This window comes from Macrobrachium rosenbergii, chromosome 51 (assembly GCF_040412425.1).
Source record: "Macrobrachium rosenbergii isolate ZJJX-2024 chromosome 51, ASM4041242v1, whole genome shotgun sequence".
Lineage (NCBI taxonomy): Eukaryota > Metazoa > Arthropoda > Malacostraca > Decapoda > Palaemonidae > Macrobrachium > Macrobrachium rosenbergii.
In genome coordinates, this window is record NC_089791.1 from 42,513,892 (window position 1) to 42,538,232 (window position 24,341).

The 24,341-nt window shown below is 36.4% G+C and overlaps 1 protein-coding gene across 5 annotated transcripts in view; it reads right to left on the bottom strand.

Annotated features, from left to right (window-relative positions):
* Positions 1-4,062: 4,062 nt before the first annotated feature.
* LOC136833344 (trypsin-1) overlaps positions 4,063-24,341 on the bottom strand; it is a 436,392-nt gene continuing 416,113 nt past the window's right edge. For 3 of the 5 annotated variants that reach the window (XM_067095357.1, XM_067095358.1, XM_067095356.1), the window contains 9 exons: positions 23,074-23,184; positions 22,522-22,656; positions 19,386-19,463; positions 15,759-15,878; positions 13,781-13,949; positions 10,326-10,475; positions 9,569-9,711; positions 7,916-8,070; positions 4,063-6,751 (listed from right to left, as the gene is read on the bottom strand). In XM_067095357.1, coding sequence (XP_066951458.1) covers positions 6,593-6,751; positions 7,916-8,070; positions 9,569-9,711; positions 10,326-10,475; positions 13,781-13,949; positions 15,759-15,878; positions 19,386-19,463; positions 22,522-22,656; positions 23,074-23,184 — 1,220 coding nt within the window. In that variant the 3' untranslated portion in view covers positions 4,063-6,592. The remainder of the gene's footprint in view (positions 6,752-7,915; positions 8,071-9,568; positions 9,712-10,325; positions 10,476-13,780; positions 13,950-15,758; positions 15,879-19,385; positions 19,464-22,521; positions 22,657-23,073; positions 23,185-24,341) is intronic. The other 2 variants (XM_067095359.1, XM_067095360.1) reach the window with 2 other exon arrangements.

A 24,341-nucleotide genomic window follows, 5' to 3' on the forward strand; every position in this document is an offset into this window, starting at 1 on the left:
GAAAGTGAACAATGCTGATGCCTAACTGGCACTTCTGGTCTAACTTTCACAAATTGGGCTCAGTGGGATTTCAGAATTCAAGCTCTGATTGAAAAAACCAGCTTCAGTTCTTAGCTATGCTTTCTCTGGTGCAGATGTGTAACTCTTGTTTCTTGGGTTATCTTGGCTGATTCAATTTTTTAATGTTTCTGACTTTCATTTAGGAAAAAATTGGCAGTTTAAAGTTACTAGAACCCATTTCATCCTACAATTATAAGGGGCAATAGAAAACTGGTTGTCTCAGTGGGGTACAATACAAAAGTAATATGTCAAGGATGTACAGTACTCTTTAACTCCCCAATGACAGCATACTTCTGCAAGTTCTGATTCTGATTAATGTTTATTGTACATCTTTAAACCATAATCATATTCTCAAGTTTAAAATATGTTTTCCTAAGTTTTCAATGTTACAGAGATTCATTTTGGTTATAAACTGGTAGGCTGGAACCCTCTCATTCATAAAATTAAGCTAGGGGACCAAAGTGGGACACTGGGGTTCTTTGGTAGGGGAAAATAAAAGGATGGATTCTTAACTCCCCATACTTCTGCCATCTCTGATTGTGATTAGAAAAAGGTTTATTGAAGGGTTTTCAAAGGACATCATGCACTAGGTGAAGAAGGACCTGGTAACCTAGGCTTAGTGGTGGGGGGAGGGGGGCAGATAAGGACTTGGCATAGTAGGTTTAGTGTGGTCAGGTTAGGATTCAACCCTCAGGCAGTATACAGACAGAGGGATTGTAACTTGCTGGGGGTTCCCAGGGGAAGGCACAGGCATAGTGTCCTTAGGAAAGGTTAGGTAAAAATAGGTCTGGTAACCTAGGCCAGACCTACGTCAGGTTAGGTAGGGTTCAGAGATGCAAAGCCCCACAGCCAGGTAAGCTAAATACATTGTTGTATTTTCCCATAAAAAGGATGGGTAATTCTAAGCTGGCTGTCCGCAGTGAGCTAGCCTATGGCAATTGACGTTTTCCTATGTTATTTTACCTGCTGAACAAGAATTTAAAATAATATTTTGGCGGTCGGTTGTAAATGTAACTGACCATGTAAATGACCCTCTGAAAACTGCAACTTTGCAGCTCAAGGTAAATTACAGTTTAGCAGTGCAGCCAACCAACAAAATATTACAACAAACTCTTGTCAAAGCAAGTAAAATAACGTAGAAAAACGTCAACTGTAGTCTGCTCAATACACACTATTGGAAGCTTTTTGTAAATGGGAAACAAACCTTCATTTCCGCTTTCAACTTTCCTCTATAGGTCACATGGCATGGTTTATCTGCATTTTTAAAGATTTCTGGCAAGCTCATATGCTCTGGCAAGAGGTAATTACTTTAAATTCTTGTTCAAAAGTAAAATAACACATGATAACGTCAACTGCCAGTCTCGCAGCTCTTGCTAGCGCAGAAAACCGGCAGCTGCTGATTAATGAACAAAGTTAGCACATGCATGTTAGACTTTGAATCCAGCAGTACTAGTAATGAATGAAAAGTGCCTTTGGAACGGCTCCTGCTATCCATTTATTCGCCCTTCTTTTTCCCCTTGTTTTTTGTGTTTCAAATGACATGTATAACAGGAAATACAACAATAAGGTACCCAAACCTTTTCCCAAGTTATTTACCCCACCAAAAACCCCGAATTCCCAACTGGTTCCTCCTTACTGTTAGCTATTCTTGAAAGGGTTTTACCACACCCAAAACCCCCAATTCCCAACAGGTCCCCTTTCCCGTCGGCTACAGTTCTAAGGTAATTTACAGCTTAACTACATTTGACCACCAAAATATTACTTTAAATTCTTGTTCAGCAGGTAAAGTTCTATAGAAAAACGTCAACTGCCATAGCCTAGCTCACAGCAGACAGCCGCCCTAGATCTACAAAAGGATGTATTTTTCCATAACCAAAAATCCCACTTTCCCACCACAGATGAAAAATACTGGGCAGGGTTGAGTACCTACAAAACTATTCATTTGATAATGAACTGAAAGAAATGTTCAAAGTACAAAGCAACCAGGAAAAGCATTTTCAATACAAGGCTATAACTGACGACTACCCTAACGACCGCAGCCTGGTTACAGCCAGTCGCCAACCAGAATATTTACTGCCATTTGTTTAGGTAAGGCCTATTGTTGATGCTTATGATTGATTAATTATGAAATTTAGGTCCTGAAGACCAAATGCCAGAACCCATCAGGATTATTCAGAGGTGTTTATGCTTATGAATGTTGGTTTGTTTAGGGTATTTACTGTCCTTCACTCAAGTTTTTACTTCATCCCCAAGGGGCTGGTACTAAACAGGCGGCCATTTTGCGAGATGGCTGGTAGCTAATAAAACCAAACGGTAAACCAAAGGGGTGAAGTAGTATTCGGTTTTACCTTTCGCCTTCAAAGTGCATTTAAGTTCTAAGTATAGACTTACCATCTCCTCAAATTTAATCGCCTACTGGTGGCCTAGCCTAGGTCCATAGTCTATAGCCTACACACTGAGCATGAAATTAGCCTAGCCTATGAAAGTATTACTCACCCACTTTGAATAACTGGCTTTCCACTTTACAGGACTCTCTACAACATATATATTCAGGTAAGGCACTTTGGGGTATCAGTTTCGCGACTTGAAACGGCATAAGAAAATTTATACACATTATATGCCAAGCATCAATGCAGTATCGGCCTACGCCAAACACATTACCTTGGGCTCTATAGGCCTATGTAGATCTTCGTACCACTCACACCTTATCTTGAAAACGAAATCGCAAAAAAAGCGTCAAATTTTTTGTAGAAATACGTAGGTTACTCTCACCTTACTCTTAACAGACGACCAACGTCACTAAAATACTACAATAAAACCACACTGAAATACAAAAAATACTAAACACAATAAGACACTACGGTCGTTTGCCGGCGTTCTCGAAAAGTTGTGGTTCCAATAAGAAGGACCAGCGACCAGCATCATGGTTCCAATATTATTAAATAACACAGGACGCTTTAAAAATGAGACTGTTTTTAGTAGCTTAATTTCATTAATTTTCAGTTTTAAAAAGTTTTAATGATGATATACCAATACAAATATTGAACTGTCATGAAATCATTGTATTAGTTATTTTTCATAGCAGGCTGCGATTTCATCAAAATTTACTGAAGCCTTAAGGATAATTACAATAACAATTTCAGTAATGATAAAATAGCTGTAAAACGCCATTTCTCTATAACATTAGTTATTATAATAACGGTTTACCGAATCCCTAATGAAACCAATTATTCAAGTCAGTTTCTTTTATAACCTCTTATTTCCCCGCGGTTTCACTTAATATTGGGCAGTCCTATATTCTGCCTCGCCTAATTATACTTTTCTATCTAATCATGAAAATACGAAGCAAAGACAATGAACAAAGTTCACAGTATGGATTTGTTTTGGATTGAGAACGTTACAGAAAAAGTTGGTAATAGAGTTTGGGCATGGCATTTAGTCTAAGAATATTTGTTTGTATATTCTTTTGAAAATCACAGGAATATGACGTGCCTAATAACTAGGTTGGGTTGGCTGCCTTGTTAGGATGAAGATGATAATGATGATGATGATGATGATGACATTGATGATGATAATGATAATCATCATCATCCAGGATTATGTTTGTAGACAAACCTATCAGTCCTCATTCAACATTGTCAAATCAGAGGAAGTACTAATAATGAAAAATTTTTTTTTTTGCAAACTATATTAAGTACTACAAAAATAAATATTATATACAAGTAGTCATAGTACAAGTATTCACAATTGCAAACTAAAACACATGTTTGTTATAACATGCTTTAACAGCTCTTTGGACATTATTTGTGCCTTATTTTCAGTATAGATATTCTGTACTAGACTGCTTAATTCTTTCAAGGTGTGTGGAGAAGTCACGGTGTTTGAATCGCTTTTTACAATGAACAAATAGAACACGTACACAAACAATAGACTATCGTAGTCTTTCACCATGGTATTGCATAGTATTTCACAAGGGGTAACAAACAAAAATGAAAACAGGAACACTGGACAACTCTTGTTATACCATAACAAAACTGTAAGAAAAAACATCCAAAGGAGTTTGGAGTTTGAAACATTAAAATATCATGGCTTCATTGCGCGAATGCTCGTCTTGAATGTGTTTCTACCTACCTTCTGGAAATCGTACACAACATTCTTCAGAAAATATCACAGCTAGTATAATCTTGAACTGCTTACATACCTTGCATTTGTCAGTGTTTGTTGATAACGCACAAATAGACATTACAGTTTACCTTGTCACACTTACTAACGGACGGTTAGCAAGGAGGGTAGACAATTTTACGTTTTATATTCTCGAAATCCAGGTAAAACGACAAAAATATTTTTTTTAAAGACACCATCGTTCAGCATCACACAGCAACACATTAAACTGTTCACATAAAATACCATTAACATCTATACGGAGTTCGTTGGGATATAAGGAGGCTATTTGTGTGTCCATATAAAGCTAAAGAGTCCTTGTCAAAAGGCTACTAACACAATCTCTTGCCGTCACTAGGAATTCGTTTGTACACTTGAGTTTCATTTCTTACGGATAGTTTTAAACGATAGCCTATACATATTCATAGTCCATTCATTACATGAATGATTTTACTTTTTCGTATTAACTACAAATTCCACACTTAACTGCTAAAGAGCGGAAGCCCCTTTTCTTAAATAGTGTACTTCAAAATTATACTTTGTGAAACACGTAAATATGCTTAGGTGTAGATCTACAGTATTTGCAACATTTTGCTTGGTATTGTACTCAGTTTGCTTGTTCTTTCAAGAAGATATTTCCGCTGAAAAAGAACAGAGCCATAGGTATCTACTCATAAATTTCAATACGATCAATGAGAAATGCAATCAGTTATTCGTAGTGGTTACACGGTACTCACTGAATGATTATAAATGATCTGGCGCCAAAAGTGTTCACGTATACACTTTACAGTCTCTCTTCAAAGAAAATAATTTTGGTGGTTATTATATCCAAAACCCTAAGAGAGTAACAGTGAGATAACAAATAATTTTTGCTATGGAAAGCTGGGAGAAAACTAAAAACATTTGTAAACTGAAAACAGCAAAAAATCTAATTATCCATTTTTATAGCCTTTACGTGACCTTAAGTTTCAGTTTAGTTAAAAACGAATGATACTATACGACAATTCCAAAGACGGGTGTATGCTTAACTTCGACAGTTTTGTAATTATAATAAGTAACTGTATTTAGCAGACATTTTACCCCTTCCCTCAGAATATCAAAACATGTTAAAATGATCGTCTGAGTATGAAATGCTCTTCATTAGAGTCCTTGGAAAGTAATGAAATAAAATGCATAATGTCAGACTTGTCACATAACTCACGCCAAATGGAATGCTGAAAACAATGACAATAAGCATTGTAATGCTATTTGCTTGGTGAAATTTGACATCAGACTTGCGCATTATGGTGAAAATAGTGATTCCATGGCGCAAATAAGACGAAAAATACAAATTTGTAGATATAATGACTGATAAGTAGGTCAAATGGCTAACTTGACTTGGGGGTTGTACCATCACTGTTTATAAGTTTTGCTGATTCCTGATTTACGAAACCTTTCTGACTTATTAAGGGGCAGTCAACATTTGGATAATCCAAGCAGAAACAGAGATCATTTAAGATTTATGCCACGGAATCTTACCTGTCCAATGTCTGTGCCGGATCATAAATATTTTGAACCAGAGTTTCTAAATAGTATTCACTTCTCTCCTAGGAAAAACTCGAATGGCTGTCAGTATAATTAATCTCAGGTTCTTGAAGATAACTGACATATACTACGGCCCAAAAAATAAATTTTGGTTGTAGAATGAGGGAATTTTCAGCTACGTGACTGATTCCCACAATAATCAGTCCTTTAATCTAAATTTACCTCACTTTAGGAGCTGCAACTGATTACTACATAACTGCGTTGCAATACTGCATTGCATTCCGTTGTTCAAAAGTCTTCATCTTGGTTTATACGACGCAAATTATGAAAATAATGCAATGGATTCTTGTGCAGAGTATCGAGTATTTACAAATGTAAATAGTCTCGTTAGGATAACAATCACATGATATAATACTGGGACTTTTCACTCACAACTACCACAAAAAAAAGGTCACCACGCAAACATGATCCTTAGACATAATAACCTTATGTAACTTTTTCCCCAGTATTTTGAGTCTCATGATAACAGTGACCTTACACTAGTTCTATCCGTCCTTTGTTAACATGAAATGAAATTTCTTAAACATTTTTAAGCGCACCGTTATTTCAGGGTGCTGCATCGTATGAAATTCCATTATCAGTCCAGTATAGAGAATATCCTTGACTATGACGAAATCGCGTAACGCACAACTTCATGGAATATGACACTGAAGTATGAATTTCCTGTTTTCACTATGACAACGGTTTTCAAGCAGTTTAGGAGACGGCACAGCAGGAATGTGATTACTTTAGGTAACAAATGTGAACTTATGAAATGAGGTATCTTTTAAACTAGAGTTCCTATTCATTACGATCTGACGTTTGCTGCTATCCAACTTGAGGTAACGGAGACTTTGTGGTATATGCCTGGCTGGTGATCGACGGCGCACCCAAATCCTGCGGATGTTATGCCAGCGAGGAACCATCTCCCGTCCTTCTGCACGACCAGCGGGCCCCCGGAATCTCCCTGCAATAAACGCCAAGTTTTCATACACGCTGCGTCGGGGAATGCTCTTAAGAATTAATAAAGCCTCAATGTTATCATTTAAGGTTTGCGTATTCTTACAGAGGAAGTTATATTAACTTGGCAAGACTGAATATGAAAGCCACGTCAGAGTAACACGTGCTCTCGGGTAGAATTCCAACCTGTCTTGAACTTATGAGAATTGATGCTCATCACACTACTGGGAATACTATTCCACAGCCTTTGTTAAGGGACAAAACCCACCCTTCACAGGGTGGCGAGGTAATTTGGCACCTTAGCAAAACGAAGATACTAACACTTGGGGTACAGCTGATATCTATGCAGAATGTCATCATTACCACCGTTGCTGTAGCTATAGAGACAAACTTTCTGGTAGCATTTACTGTTATGTTTCTTTTTTCGAAAAAAGATAGATTAGTGGAATCTCTACTAATCTACCTTAAAAAAAACCTACCTTAAAAAAAAAACAACATTAAATGCTACCAGAAGGTTTGTATAGTGGAATATCTATACAGAATCATACGAGAACAGTTCAAAATAAACGTTTGTTGGTGTTTAGTTAGGCGAGTACCCTGCATTACTTGCAAATAGACAGCACTGAGGAAGGCATGGGATTTGACAAAAAGCCTACTAAGGAATTTCATGAGGACTGGAACCCCTGTGGGAAAGAATGCACTGATAAATGAGACTTCAAGAAAGTGGGTTTCCACCAAGACAGCAAGGCAGTCTGTGATGGGTACAAAAGCTCCAATTCTGGAAAAGGATTGCCATAAGATTAAAATGTTTTCAATACCTTTATACTGAATCACGAACATTTGTATGAGGTTAAACATTCTTTATGGGAAAAAGAGTACAAATCGGTGACCACTTTTTGACTAAACTTATTTAAATGATAAAACGGCTCCAAACATAATTTATGTCGGTCACTTTAATTTGTGAATAGTAACTAAAACAAGGGATGACTGAATGAAAGCTTTTACCAAGAAAACATTGACCTTAAATATCAATGATGTATTCAGAGTGACGACATACTTTCGCAAAACATTCCTAGTATGCAAAATAACAAAAAATAAATAAATAAAATAAAATAAAGATTAAAGATAGAGACCAGAGAAAGAAAACTGTTTTTGAAATCATTATACTTACCAAGCAGGCATCCATTTTCCCCTCAGAATGTCCAGCACAAAACATTTCAAAATGCAGTTTCACGTCTATTCCCTTGTAGTGGTGCCAACGCAGACACTCCTCGTTGCTTATTATCGGGACCATTACTTTCCGTAGAATGTTTGTGCCAGTCTTACCTGAAATGAATAAAAGGGTATTATTGGCCGTTACCACAAAAGGAACAATTTAAAGACATGTAGCACGTGCTTTGAAATCTTGCACCATAAAATACACTTTATTTATGCACTTACAATCCATATGAAATATAATTCATGTTTAACTAAAATCAACAAGACATTGCACAGCAACATATGTACCTAATATATTATGCAATGCAGTTGCCAAATGATTAAGGTTTTGTTGTTTGATTAGATTGCTAAGGTAGACTAAATATAATAATAGAGATGTCCATACCTTCCGTCTTATCTAAGTAAATCGATAAGGTACAATGTCCTTGAAGTTCAGGAATCTTTAGTTTATTCAAGAAAAACAAAGGCCAGTGCCTGTTTGATCTGGAACATTTCGCAAAATAAAAAAAAATAAACAAATCTGAAAATCAGGTTACTTTACCGGAAGGAAATTGCAGCTGTAATAAATTTTTTTTCTTTTTGCACCGCTTAACATTTCTTCCTCGAAAGAATGCAATAAATCCTCCAACAAAATTTCAACATGCAAATTCTCATACCGAGGTCTAAAATAACGTATCAGTGACTTTAGTACCATCATCTTTCCCTGATATGTTATCCTTCACGGATGTTGAGCGCGCGTCTCTCTCTCTCTCTCTCTCTCTCTCTCTCTCTCTCTCTCTCTCTCTCTCTCTCTGGCACAGACAGAGAAGCAATCGGGTACACGTGCAAATATAATAAAGTTACTGAGGATCCGACTTTCTCGACAAATCATTAATTCAGACTTGAATGACCTTCAGTTTTCTTGACGCCTAACTGGATACAATTGATAACACTCCTTTCAATTATTATAAAGACTCAAGGCTTAATTCTATAAGGCACATTTATTAACAAAGCCTAAAGTGGGTTTGGTTTCTGTCTTAAGTGGAAGTGAAATCTATTTCGGTTTTCAGAAACAAATATTTCATACAGGAATAGAAATGTACAGATATTGCCAAAAAGCCAAAGGGCTGTTTAATTTTCTAGGACGCGTGAACGAAAATTTGTAAAAAAAAAAAAATCGGAAAGGTCCTTTTAATATCATCAATGCTTTTCCGTCTATTGTGGGCATCAAATACCAGTTATACCCTAAAGCACTGACCTCAAAATGGGAGATTACTTTTTACTTTTGATGTTTTTGAAGAGAGGGAGAATGGAATGGGTCATCTAACGCCCTTTTCTAGCCCAGGGCAGAATAAGACAAAAGGGACAGAAAGGAAGAAACGCGAAGCTTAATTACGCAGGAAACGATTAACAAACTGCCTCTTGCAGGAAGGAAGTTGAAAGTTCAGAAGGCAGAAAAGGAAGAGAATTCTAAGGCTTGTCAGTAAAGGGGGAGGTAAGTCACTGAATCGCATAATCCCAAGAGGATTACCGATTACCAAGGATTAAATGCTGGAAGGTGACAATGAGACCATATATGTTCTCTGGACCTTGACTGACAGAGTACCCAAAGGCTTATCTGACTTACCGAAGGAATTGTCAGTCTTCCCCCATCCGGCCACGACGCCAACATCTCCCCCAAAGTCGTCGTTAGGACCCGGAAGGCAGATTGGTATGATGTTCTCTCTGTAATGGACCGGTCGATTCAGCCGAAGAACTGCGATGTCGTACCTGCGTTAGAATGACAAGTCAGTTGACCAGAGAGCGTGAAGAAATTGCAACAGCAAATGCAACGAATTGCTTGTGTCAAAGATGAAAGTTTCAGTTTCGAAAGAACAGATTTATAAGTTACATACATTTCCTATAGACCAAGATGACTAATATGTATTTCCTCTTGAAAATATATGTTCCCTCTATAATTTACAATGTATTCCCTCTTGAATTTTCAGCCAGAGGGACCTCAATTTCATGTTTAGCCTCTTTTCGTCTGAAACATGCCACTGCTGACGATAATTAAGAGACATTTAATACGCTTCACATATTGTGAATAGTTATTTTGACGTATCATTACAAATTACACTTATACCACTATACTTCACTCTCAAGTACTATAACAATGCGAAGCGCTTACAAAGAGGTTTAACATAAAATCTTATTGATTTCTTAGTATTGAGGATGGTATTTTCGTCTACCTAAGGAAACTCTAACAACCTATAAACAACAAATAATTGGATGTTCCCAGGTTTAAACATATTATGAGGAAAAGCAGTTTCACAGAAAAAAATTCACTAGAAAACCAAACTACTGAGAAAGAGAGAGAGAGAGAGAGAGAGAGGCTGACTTACCTGTCGGGCTGAGTTAACATATATTTGAAGTTGGGGTGAAGCCTCTTTTCCAGAACACTGAACGTCTCCTTCGGCAAGGGCTCGGGGTAATCGCCAGTGTCCTTGGTATCGAACTCCCCGAGATGCACCGTAATCTGATTCAGACGTGCTCTGGGGAAAAATAGCATATACTTTGATTTACATTCTCCGGAGATTAACCATTTTCTGTAGTTACGAAACTTGGAATTTACAAGTACGTAATCATACAAATATTATGCCTTACATATTCATGTGTTATTACCTGAAAATGAAAATTTAACATTTAAAAAGCACGTGTGTTAAGTTGCTATTAATATAAGCAACTTACCATTTACAGGTACGTAATACGATAAAAATAATTTACCAAACATTTGTATCTGTTATTACCTGAAAATGAAACTTTAATATTTAAAAGTACGTATGTATAATAACCATACAAATAATGTATTCATTATTTGTAAAGTTATTCTAAAAGAACCAAATTTATACAGGTATATATATATATATATATATATATATATATATATATATATAATATATATATATATATACATATATATATGAGAATCAAGATACAAATAACATTGTTTTCAATTGTAGAAATGGTCAAATTTGAACCAAAATAACGATTCATAGAAAAATGTTATTGGATTACCGACCATTACAAAACTGATTCCTCAAGAGACACGTGAATTGAAAAACCTATATTAACATCGTGTTTCGTCTGTGACAAGTACACAGAACTCCCACTCAGGTTTTAGGACATCATCGCTTACAAATGTTTACAGCATCACGAAATTACGAAAATACCTAACGAGCGAGGCTGATAGAACAAATTGATTAGAGATGGGTTCCACTAGGATTCACTCCGAATACAACTGGATGAATTCATTAATAACCTCAAGGATATATTGTGGGAGGCACGAATTCACCTGTTACTATTGACATAATTTTCTAAACAACTGTATTTGTAGTTACAATGCAGTGAATGGCATAACACTGAAACTTTCCCAGTGGCAAATATATATTTATCACTGTAAAATATGATACAATTATTATGCATCAGTCATGTATGTTTCAACTCTCAACGTCGACCGTACTTACAACTTATTTCAATCCTCGGTAATAAATGTTTTTTTACACACGTTTAACGTAACCACAAATGGACTAGTATTGCATACAGCGACAATTGCTACTCAAATATTTTGCAACAACGAAATATTTTACTTTGTAAAATCAACACAACTAACAGGTACCTAGATTTGGTTGCAATATACATAAAACACATCGAATCCACGCGAGTTATCAATATACGACACCGCTAAAATTTTTTGCTATATATTTCCTGGAATTATATGATAATCTCACAAGGCATCACGAAAAGTTAAGCCTACTGGCGTTTTAATGTCGTTATAACTCACAGTTACCTATAACATTTTAGCTTTTATTTTCCAATTAATAGTAAAACTAAAATATCCTAGTCTTGGAGAATGAGGGTATTAGAAAAACAGTGGTATAATTAAGTATTAAACTTATAAGGCAAACAGGTAAAACCAAATTTTGGATTTCATCTACATGAAAGCAGGGATGACAAATTATTCGCAGACATGACCTGAAATACAGTTAGACACTGGTATTTCGAAAACCGCAATAAAAGGATCATAAATTTCACAGCAGTCACAAAGTCACAAGAGAAAACTTTTATGTCTCGGCAGCAATTGATGACGGGACGTCAAATAAAATTGCGGAATCATTTCCACACCGATAACAAGTAAAAGTAGCAGAGACACATTCATATTCACCTAACTGTGACTTAATCAAATTTGAGGTAGTTTGGCCGGAAAGAAAAATGAACACTGTCATTCGTCTGTAGCTCATAATAAAAAAAAACTGACGCCTAATTCAAATGAAATGGCAGGCAAATGATAATTACAAAATCTGACTTATGCAAAGATCACCCGTGTTCTGGAGAGCCACTCATTCAGAGATGACAAATAATGCTCATTGTGACGGTAGCTAATAAACTTCGATGAGAAAGTATACATATACGTAATATAAAATGGTTTCTCACTTAACCATAAATACAGTTTTACTACCTAAAATTACTGGCTGCCATATTCATATCTAATTGCCAGTATTACTGGAAATATAATTAGGATTACTGATTTTATTGCTAACAAATTTTCGCTCATTCCTCTGAGGAACAATGCGAAATATCCTATACACGATGAAGGCAATATCAGCATGAAAATACTGCAGATCGAAGCTCTACGTCCATAGCGCAAGGATGCGGTGTCACACGAGCGTAACTGCTGTACAGGGTCACATGAGTGGCAATGTGGTGTCACATGAACGTTAATCACTTGGTGTCACATGAACGTTAATTATTTGGTGTCACATGACCGTATATTGGTCAGAAACTGAAACTGCTTATATTTGTAAACATGTGACACCGTTTTGCCGAACATGCGTGACTTCAGATGTCTTAGCAAACTTGAAAAAAAAATCCATTAAACAACTATAATATCTGACCAAACTGAAGATAAATTTCCCATCAGTATCACCAAGAATATTAAGTATATGGTGGAAAGCTTTTTATGGCAAAATGCTAGGAGACGATCATTTAACCCAAAGTGACTTAAACTTCAGCCTGTCAACCTTGTGTTTCTTCGAAGCAATAGTCTGAATTTTGAGAGGTGACGGTATATATCCGCAGCCGATGTCACTGAAATTCGTCGTGACTGGCGGGGGATCATGCTACTCACCACCACTCGACCAATCAGAGGCAAGACAGAAGCTTCGAATGAATTCGGCTGCAGACTTGCCGTCGGCTTTAAATAAAAATCAACAATAGACCGTGATTCGTGAGCTAGGTCATGGTGACGTAAAGCTGTCTTTCTTCCTTTCTTTCCTGTCAGCATCAACGGCTCGGAACTTTCGAGCAGTCTCGGTCTTTATTGAACCGTGAATTCTTTATGTCTCCCTAACTGTTGACATGGTCTTGGAAACCCAAGCCATAACACCTTATATAGGTTAACTGTTCTTGATGCCACTTCTTAAGCTTACACACGGTATGTATATCTCATAATTACATCTACGATTAATACTGTACTAAAAAAAAAAACATTCATTCTTGAGATAAATTGCCTTGCATAAATATCTGGGAGGACATATACACATATGTGTATGTACAACATTTAGCAAGTTAGCAAAATTAGCGTCCTTTTTCTTCAATGTTCTTTGCTAATATAAAGAACAAATTTGAAGAAGGAAAAAAGACAGTATTACTCACAATCCAGTATAACCAGTCTATGGCTTATGGCTTCCACTTTAGGAAGAGATTAGAAGAAACAGCAACAACGAAAAAGTCAACAGACACAAAAGAAAAACTTTAATACGGAAATAAAAAGCAAAATCACAATCGCCCTCTTCCTTACTTATGAACGCAGTGCGCAGCCGTGGCTACGAAGAAATGATTGATGAGAACGCCTCCACACTGGTATCCGGATATCCGGATATGAGCCTGCCAAGGGAATTCGCCAAATCGAGCCTCGTTCCCGCCGATAATCCTCTTGGCGAACTGGGATACCCTTTGAATGCCGCATCCTGAAACGGGTGCGTGTTGAGGATATGTTAAGTGGGGGAGTAAAGATGAATACTGCTGGGTATAAAATGATGAGGATTTAAGGAGGAAAAGTGGGAGTTTTTCTCTTCAAGTTAATTTCAAAAGGATCGGCTATTCTTATCTTTTGGTTACAATTTCATATTCATTTCATTGCCACCTGAATTGAGACTGTTCGTGAATATCCTTGTTGTAAGATGACTAATTAAAATATGTAAACATTTAAATCCTCTGAAGAAAGGGAATTGCAAATGCACTATCTTTGATGCCAACTGTTTTAATAGTCTAAGGGAATTAATTAATTATCCAAGGGAGGATTAATTAATTGTCCAAAGGGAATTAATTAATTATCCAAGGGAATTGATTAACTGTCCAAGGGAATTAATTAATTGTCTAAGGGAATTGATTTAAATGATAACGAAACACCTAAATCTCTAAATAAAGAAATTAAAAACAAAAGCTGCGGCGGGTATTAACCCATTTATTATCTAAGATCCCACTTCATTTTAAAATCTCATTCTAATTCTTTCAGAAGAACTGCATAATACAATACATAAATATTTATATCTTTCGAATGAATTTTGTTACAAGCACTATCAACTCTTTAATTTATTTTACCTACATATAAAAACGAGGGAAAGGATAAGTGGGAAACTATGAAATAACGATGAGGGATGGACGGAAATCGTCAGAAATGGCATTAATTAAGGCCAAAGAAAAGGTCATGAACACAGAGGGGAAAATGCCTCTGACCCAATTCGATTAAGGTCACAGTTATGTCAGGGGAATCTTTCATGCATAAAAATGAAAATAATTAAAGCAAAATGACGTAATTCTGATCTTCTGTTTAATCTGTAATTTCACATGAGAGTTCATTCTCTATAGGGAAATAAGTAGAAAGTATCCAATAATTCATTTTTTTTATACGAAAACACATTCAATAGCAAACGGTTAATGTAGGGATTAATACCTCTGACACTATGGGCATCTTGTATGAAAATAAAAAGTACAGATAATTCACACAAATACACATTAGGGAACACCAATCGAAGACGGTCTAAGTGAGGCTTCGAGAAATACACTTAGCAGTAGAACCATATCAGCTGTTATCATTCATTTCCAAATAAAGCGAAGCTACATTCACAAAGCTTCAATTTTGTAACCAAAAACCAACTAGCAGTGCCAATTACGCATGCTTTATAAAGAAAAAATCTAAGCAATCTAAGTAATGCATTGCATACAATGATTATATACAACCTTCTCGCGGGTACTGCAAATGTTCCAAGCAAAAAGCAACAGAAAAGGCAATTAATAGAGTGAGGAAGCATAAAAAGCGCGCATTACTTAGGCGGTGAATCACTCCTGGCAAAACAAAGCATTGACCTAGAGTGCTAATTTATAAATACATGTATATTTTTTTTGGAGCTGTACAGCGTGCTAATGTTTGGAAAGTAATTACAGTTTTTAAACATGGTATTTGTACAGCAGATGTTTGTGGAACACTTTATTTGTAATCTCAGTATGTTGCTGCCGCTTCCCGAAACTGTTAGATGGCTCACGCCATCATCACCCAACTGAGCAACATTTACTAAGCGACCAAATCATTCACGCAGGGAGCCTTCTTAGAATTAGTTACACATGTACAACAGAAGCTTTTATCTGCAGTTTTAGTTACGGTCAGTCAGACGACGCTTTCGCAAAAGGCAGCATCCTCTTTATTTATATGCGATGCAATGAGTCTTACTCGTAGGATTAGGTTAAAACGTAAAGCCAACACAGTCATGTTCTTCTACCTGCGTCGTTAGACAAGGATGGCCGCTGCACCGAAGGACGAGCTCTGGACTCGACAGGGCTGGCGGGAACCCGCTGCAACTCACGGCGTGGCGCCGAATTGAGTGAGGGCCCAGCTCGAACTGCAATATAACCACCACAAATGAGGAATTGCCACTGCGTGGCACTTAAGCTCTACCTACGAAGTGAATGGAGATGGAGTATGTGAATAAGAGAAACTGAATGTCCCCACAGTGACTGAGGGCAGAGGTTCTGGCAAAGGAACATTACATGCCATTGAAAGAATAGTGACGCAAGGGAGAAACATAAGAGAGATTGGATGGTTTTAACGTTTATTCCCCCAAAAAGGATTTTGATTTTCGAATTTAACAACTGTTAGATGAATCTGGCTTAATTCTTTAAGAGTGAATGAGTGAATTTTATCTACCATCATTTTGGAAACTATTTTTAAGAGTTGAGTAGAACAGAATCTAACCCTTTAGTTGGCAATGTTCTACAAATAAAAAAAAATGCCATGAAATCAATTATTAATGATTGCTGGGTATAAATTTATTGACTAATAGTTAACATATAACCAAAATTTTTAAAAAACTACATTCATTATGAAAAAACAGTTCGGGGGCATTATACTTTTTTAGACTTGATTTTAAAGTTACTATTAAGGTATCACAAAGTGTAATACCACAAATAATATTTCATTGTCTTCAGTGTAAAACCCAAAAATGAGACAGTATGTGAAAGAAAGTTTTCAATAAAGTAAAGTGACAGGAAAGTGCTGAGAAGTGCTGGAACTCCAGAAATCGTCTAAAAAATCGTCCGTTCACCAATTTTAACCCCATTTTTAGGGCAAAAGGATGACGAAAATAATGTCACGATAGGAATTTTTAAAAAATTCAGTCCAAGTCGAAAAGATTCAAGTCCGTCCACTCATTCCGTCGTCAGATAAGTAGGCTTATTTTGAGTGTCTTATTTTTTTTTGTACTGGTGCAATGTCCAATCTTTGACGGGTATCTCACGTGGGAACACATATCTCATCGTAGTGTTTTTGCGTAGGAAAGTTCCGCTACCACTTTCCCTGTCTGTCTGTCTGTCTGTGTGTCTTAAACGAAATGAAAAAAGACTAACCTTTTCTTATCATAACATCTAATTAGGTAACTAATACAAAAGTCGTTAAAGTCTGTGTCTTCAAAGTGTACGGTTTACAACACAGGCATTACAGTTTACAAGAAGTTCATCGTTTACGTTTACTACGAAAATTTCCTCAAGCTTGTAAATTCATAAAAATAGAAGCACGGCCAAAAAAAGTTGTCTTACCGTTTATTTTTTTTTTTGTAAATTTTCCAAAAAAGTAATATTTATTACTGGCCTGAGGGTCCTTGAACATGAAGGCTAAATCTGTTATGTGCCAGCCTCACGGTCATTTTAATTATTATTTTTTTACAGGGGTGGGGGCAGGGGTTGTGGTGATATTTGAAGGGAACGAATAACGGGGTCACCCTCTGATCCGGGTTGTCTTGTACTTTGGTTTTTCAAGCTGCCGCCTGCTCATTTTATTATGGCCTCAATTGAAATTTTACATTTTATGTTTTCTTCTGATGGTCTGTTAACTTTAAGGGTTCTTTTCAAAGGCTTTTCCAAAGAGATACTCACCCCTCCATGGAGAAAAGACTTGCATGATATTAGTTAGATATATATAAAATATATACATATATATATATATATATATATATATATATATATATATATATATATATATATGTATGTATGTATGTACAATTACAAGTACAGTGCGCATTAACTGTCCTCAAAGTGAGTCTATAATTACATCATACACTAGTTTAATTTTTCTCACGTTTTCTATTTCAGTGAATATACTTATTTTAGGGCCAATAAAACTTACAATATAGCATTTGTCTTCTAGGCAGTAAGTCAGTGATTAACGGTAATAACAGATGTTTTAAGATGCTTGTTTTTATTTACCTATAGTCAAGCATCAGTAATGATAATAATAACAACAATAATAATGATAATTTAGACTGATGTAAAAGTAAAAGTCCTCGAGCCAGTCTTCCAGACAATCACGAGAGTCAGTGAGTCTGGACAGTCTGTATTAGCAGTGCGTCAGTCTTGTCAGAAAAAAAAAATTATTTTGTAGTCATTGGTACTTATCTGTGCAGTGACAGACACTACATATAAAATCAAAGTATCTCCAGCTCATGATTTTTTTTCTTCATATCTACTGGAATTTATGATCCTTGTTTAGAAAGAAATAGAGGACTGAAGGAAAAATCAAATAAAAAGTGGGGTAAGATAACTTAAGAAGCATCTCCAAAGAACGGTAGGTCACACAGATTCATAAAATAAAATCACGTACGAAATTGAAACAGGTAAACGTAAAGAACTTAACAGATAAAAGATATAAGGTATAAGGTATAAGTTATAAGTATCTAATCAAAAGAAATGACAGTATAAAATCTTAAGTGACAACTAAAATTATCAAAGTCAAAAGTTTAAGTCATATAGTGGCCATTGAAGGAAATATAGCTTAAATAAAAAAAAAAAATTAAGAATAGAAATCTTCTAGTCTGAAGAAGAAGAAGAAATTTAGTGAAACGAAGAAATGAGGAAAGTGACACAGCGAGTGAAGGGGAAGGAAAGAATGGAGAAGAACGTTTCGGAAATAAATTTGTCAGAGCGAAGAACTTTTTCGAAATAACTTTTGAGTGAAGAACGGTTTCGAGGTAACCTTTTTTGAAGTAGCGTTTTCCAAATAACTTTATTTGATCTCAGACCTGGAATATACATGAAAATCACACTGGTTATCAAAACATGAGATACTGCTAAAAACAGCTACTGGTTGATGATAGGGAAACAAAAACACGCACACACTCACACGAACCACTTTGGTTCAACGTTACAAACAGATGATGGAAAATGACAAAATTCGGGAAGTCAGCAAATTTCATATATGACAAACTACAGTTACAAACTCGGAGGAACAGAGGCATGCATGCTGCTACAAAATATAACCTTAACCGAAAACAATGACAAAATGCGGAGAAATAAATATGACAAAATGCAGACTGCCGGAAATTATGAATTACAAAATGCAAAGTATGAATGGGCATAACACGTAGAAAATCAATACATAAAAAGAAAAATATGGTAAATAACTAATCTTGAAACCCCTCAGATAGCAGGTAAGGCCATGGCAAAAATCATACGAGAAAGCAAGTCAAATGGAACTATGATAAATACTGGCAAACAGCAAAGCGAATGTCAAATGACAGACAGGCTCGGAAGGGGGCAAACAATGTGGCTGATACAAAATCACTAAAGCTATCAAGCGGGTAGAATAATAGATGAAACTGGAAGTCTCAAAACTGACCGTTTGGATGAGCATACGAAGGGAAGGAGCGAGTCCTGTTATGAAAAAATACAAACTCGAAATAAAATTGCAATGTACACAAGATTCCAACGCTCTTCAACATTTCAGCCTGGCAAAGCATCGATACGAAAGATTTCCAGATGAATGGCAGAGGGGAAGTGAGCGGATGAGAGAGAGAGAGAGAGAGAGAGAGAGAGAGAGAGAGAGAGTCTTGCGAAGGAGTGTCAAAGTTTTATATTACCTGGGAGTCGGTTAAGGCCCCAAGAACGAGGCGGTAAAAAGGGTCTCGGGCGACGCGATGGAAACCGGAAGCGCCCAACTGTGAATATCCAACACAAAGAGAAATATGGGAGTTATTTTTTTACCTTTCCTGTTTTCTTCTTTTTTTTTTGCCTCATCTAAATCACCTATCACACTTCCAGTCGGTGGTAAGTCAGGGTTATCAATCCTAAAATACAAGGTCCTACCCATGGATGTATTGTCAACAAGCATACTGATTCAGTGGTGGGCTCCCAATATCTGAGCTGGGCTGAGTTTTATGTGTTCTTTGCCTTTGGTGGGGATATCAAGCACTGTTTGTTTAATGTATTTAAATTGCAAAATTTTGAAATTTCCGCACCAGGCGAAAATCACGTTTAAAATGCTGCAACTAAGTTGAGCAATAATATTCATTCGGCTGGCATGTTAATATTATTTGTAAAATTTGATTTTCCGGCTACTGGAGTGAATTTTTCAAACTTCCCTATTTCTATATATCTGGCAGAAAACGAAAATTGCTGCCATTCTTCTGTGTAATCATATTTCTTTTTTAATTTTCTTTCAATCTTATTTATTAGTAATATAAATCTTGCTTAAAAATTTTGAAAAAATATGGCAATGAGACAGTTGGTCGTGTTATCGTTTTATACGCACAACTTGGCAAAGACTCTTAAACCTTCCCAAACCCACCACTGACTAGGTATGTTCATCACACTACAGATAAGCCTAACATAGCGAAGGGGAGGTATATCGCTAGCTTAGGGAGGAGACCTAAACTTTTTTTAACCAAAGTAAGGATCTTGTTATTTTCCTTGTCAGTCTGTCTGTCTTGAAAACGCTACGAATCTCCGTCTGCCTAAAGTGATGATTCTTTTACAGTTCGATTCTTTTTTCTAAGTATGTAAACTTTATCCACAAATCTTGAAAGTTTCCTTTTTTGAGGATCTTTTTACTTTCCTTGTCAGTTTGTCTGTCTTTAAAAGGCTACGATTCTCCGTCTGTCTAAAGTGGTGACGATTCTTTTTTTTTTTTTTTCTTAAGTATGGAAACTTGATCCACAAACCTTGAAAGTTTCCCTTTTCAGTCAAATTAGTGAAGAAGAAAATCGTTGAAACTTTAATTTTTCGAAATTATTTGTGATACATAAAATGTTTACTATCGCCTGTGGTCTTTGAACTTGAAGCTTACGAGCCGTATTGTTCAGCACCTTGGCAAGACGCTTGCAAGGTATTCAGCATTTTTTTTATCACCTTCTAATCTTTTGAATTATTACACGAAATTTCTCAGGAGTTTTTTTGGGGAAAATTCTCTTCGTTAAAGATAGATAATGAAAGCTGCAGACTTGAAGATTTTTGATATTCAATTCTTGTAAATTAATTGCTGCGTAAACCTCTACAATGATACCAAGCAGGTGTAAATAAGACTCTAAATAAAATTACATTCTCATTCGGAAAATAAATCGATTGGTAAAGCAAAATAAAGATGCAGAAAACGAAGCCATGTATTTATTTGATTTCATATCCTCAGTAATGACAAAACCAGTGGGGGTTTAGATAAGAAATTAACAAATAAAGAACCGAGGTACGTTTTCTTTTCAAAAGGAGGAAATAATATGGTGTATTGCCTAAGAAATTTTTTATTTCGCAATCATCCCCCACTTTTCCCAAGAAAATTTAAATTCAGTATGAAACAATATAAACGACTTGTGTAATAACATTCGGAACTTTGCGAATACATATTGGGTAATGTAATTATAATGCAGTATGTTTGGATTTCCGGTTGTATTACTTAGAATTCAAAAGGAAGGAATTTCCGTTTTAAGGAAGACTGAATGGCATACTGAACTACATCATACATACTTATCAGTTTGGTAAAACTTCCTCTTTAATACCGTTCCTAATTTTTTTTAGGAACTGTGTCAAACCAGTCACAGACAACAGACTGTAAGAAATGTCTTTGCAAATGTATAAATATGCAATATAAGATCTTTCTCCCACCCCATCTAAATGAAACGAGAGACGAAGCGAAAAACTTTAAAGAATTCTTCTGGAACGACCAGGTTCAAATACAGTCTAAAATTAGCATTATTTTGCTTTAGTATTCTGGAATGACTAACGGGTAAACTTGAGTGACACATGATTTTAGCTTTTTCCTCAACAGCCAATAGTAAACTAAAGATGAAAATGATATTCTCATCTCTGTATCCAGCAAAATAACATCCAGGGTATCGGTAAGTTTCTGAAACGCTGGAAATCTTTGCATACTTGTCCTGGAAGCTGGAAGAATGCAAAAGCATTTGAAGTCAGTCCAATGTTTGGCGATACGCTCTTGGAAGATTTTGAATTTTTATTAATCCTCAAAGGGAAGCATTTACTTAAAAATATCAAGGTCATACGATCTAAAATGTCCACAGTCAACCAAGGATCCTTACTCGAAATAATTAGCACTAGGTTATTAAGTAATAACGAAGAGATTTCACCCTTTTCGTCAGGGCAACTTCTCTAAAGCAGGAAGTCTAGAAAATAACAATGATAAAAACTAAACCAACACCTGGAATGGACAGAGGAAAGGAAGTTCTGGACAGTCTTCAGAAGAACTCCGGTTAGTGAATATATTTTGAAGAAAAAACTTGAGAAGAATTTGGAACACACAACTAAGTAATAACGGAATGTGAGTTATTTGCTGTACAATTCCGTTCCTACGGTCATGAACGCAAGACTAGTGTCTGTAGAGATACTACACAGAACAGAAACATGCTCATACTGTATCTGGAAGAAAGTTAGTCATTAGTCGTGATACAGTATCATGGAAAACATGGTATAAACTAGACCTATGCTTCAAGTTAGAACTAAGCTGTTGTCTCAGTACCTCTAAAAATAATCAAATATTAGTGTTTCAGTCTAACATCAAACAATCTCCCAGGAACTACAAATCAAATAATTCTGAGTAAACCTTCCTGGAAGCTAGTTGAGTAATATACCAAATCAATGTACTCTGAAATTGTATTCTGCACTAGGACTGACAAACAAAACTTGCTTGCACTTACTGAGTAATTCATTGTATTTTATGAAACTTAATATATCACAGTGATCAGTGCCCATCACAGGCCAAAAACTCACGGGGATTGTTAACTACAGGATGGCGGTCTCTGTTGAAAAAACCGATGTTCCTGTTGGCATCCGACCTCACTTGGACTACAGTTGGAACACAACAGGTGTAGATGTAACCGCCACCACATTTGTTAACGGGTCTATCTGTAGAATGGATTGACTGCGGTCAAACAGCGAAGGGAATATGTAAGGCAAGGGTTAAATGATTGGACTGAAACGGTTTGATTGTACCCAGAGGCCATGTTTGCCTATTTTTTTTTAGCTAACAAACACGTGCTGGGTGTGTCCGGTGGTCTGGTACTTCAATGTAGTACCACCATGTAGCTGCCATGTTTCCTGAGCTAATTTTCCGAGGCATCTACATGTTTTTTAATAGAGCTGGTCGACAAAAAACACTGGTCTGTTATTGTGTCGGTTTCTGTAAATATAACATTTTCGTTCAGTACATATATTTCACTCAGAGAACTGTGTCTGAGTCTATGTTTCCGTAAATCTATTACTTTCATTCAGACATACGACACTGTGAGGTCTATTGGAGTTAAAGCAGGGCACTGTACTTACCTCCCCGAAGAAGACACGAAAGAATGAAGGTGCAAGAAGCTGGGACGCCATTGTGCACACACTGCTCGGGCAAGGTGAACATACCACGCAAGAACCTTCCTTCATCTGGTCCTGAAAAGGGTGAGTTGAAACAGCTTTGAATGACTTGAATATGTAACGTTAACTTTTATTTCCCGAGAAGAGACAAATAAGAGTCGAAATAGATTTGAAAACTCTGAATATGCAGTTTTGTTTCAGAGACATGGGTTTCTTCGTCACGAAGGACACCCGTTCTCCCGTGATAATTTACCCAGTCACAGTAAGTCACTAGTTTCCTAGCAGAGTATGATATTGATTTTCTGAAAAAAGTGCTGTAAAAAAAGTTAATGAATTACTAGTCAAGAAAAGTCAGAAACTTTTTATCTAAATACTCGTTTTATTCTGAGCAACATATCCAGATATTTAGTCCGGTTCTCTTGGAGCAGTGGCTGTTTATGAACAAATCGTTCCTACTTTTTCATTTTCATTTTCTTTGACTTATATTTCTTCTCTGCTTCAGAAGCTCATGGGCTCTATACTAAGATATCTCCTTGATTTCAACGGAGCACACAAGGTGTTCTTTTCGAAGCACATTCGTTCTATTCTCCTTGAGAACCCGAAGCCTCAAATGAACGTATAGTCCAGTTTCGTAAGCTTCAATAAGTGGCCTTTTCATCAACCAAGAAACAAGAGCTCTAAAAATGAAAACGAGCTCAGTCGTTTGCTCTCATAAAAATCACAATAGTTATAGACGCGCACAAAAATGAAGGTTTTGAGCTACGCAAGTTCGAATAATTAGCTTTTTAAAGAATGCATGCTTAAAGACTAATATAAAACCTGTCCCTGTGTTCGCTAAGAGCTGGTTCTTAAGTTATTAACAGTTTTAATGAGTTTAGTTCCTTCTACTGCTATATTTGACCTTTTAATGCTACATAAAACCTGTTTAACGCTCGTCTGCACAGTTAGCAGTGGCGCAGTCATTAAACTGATCCATTTTTTTAATGTTTACACAATTGTACCCTCTGTGTAGTTTAAAGCTTCTGGATTTGGGCTAATCCCTTGGGTTACAGCTCTCCAGCTACTATAGTGAAGGAAGATGATACCTTAAATCTAAGGAAAATGTGGGAAGTCCTACAAATGATCAGCTGTTTTTTCGCTTACATGAGCAGGCCATTCATCCGACACAGCAGCTGCAGATCTGTCAGTATGGAACTAGACCAGATCTGGCAACCTTCTATAAACAACGGGCA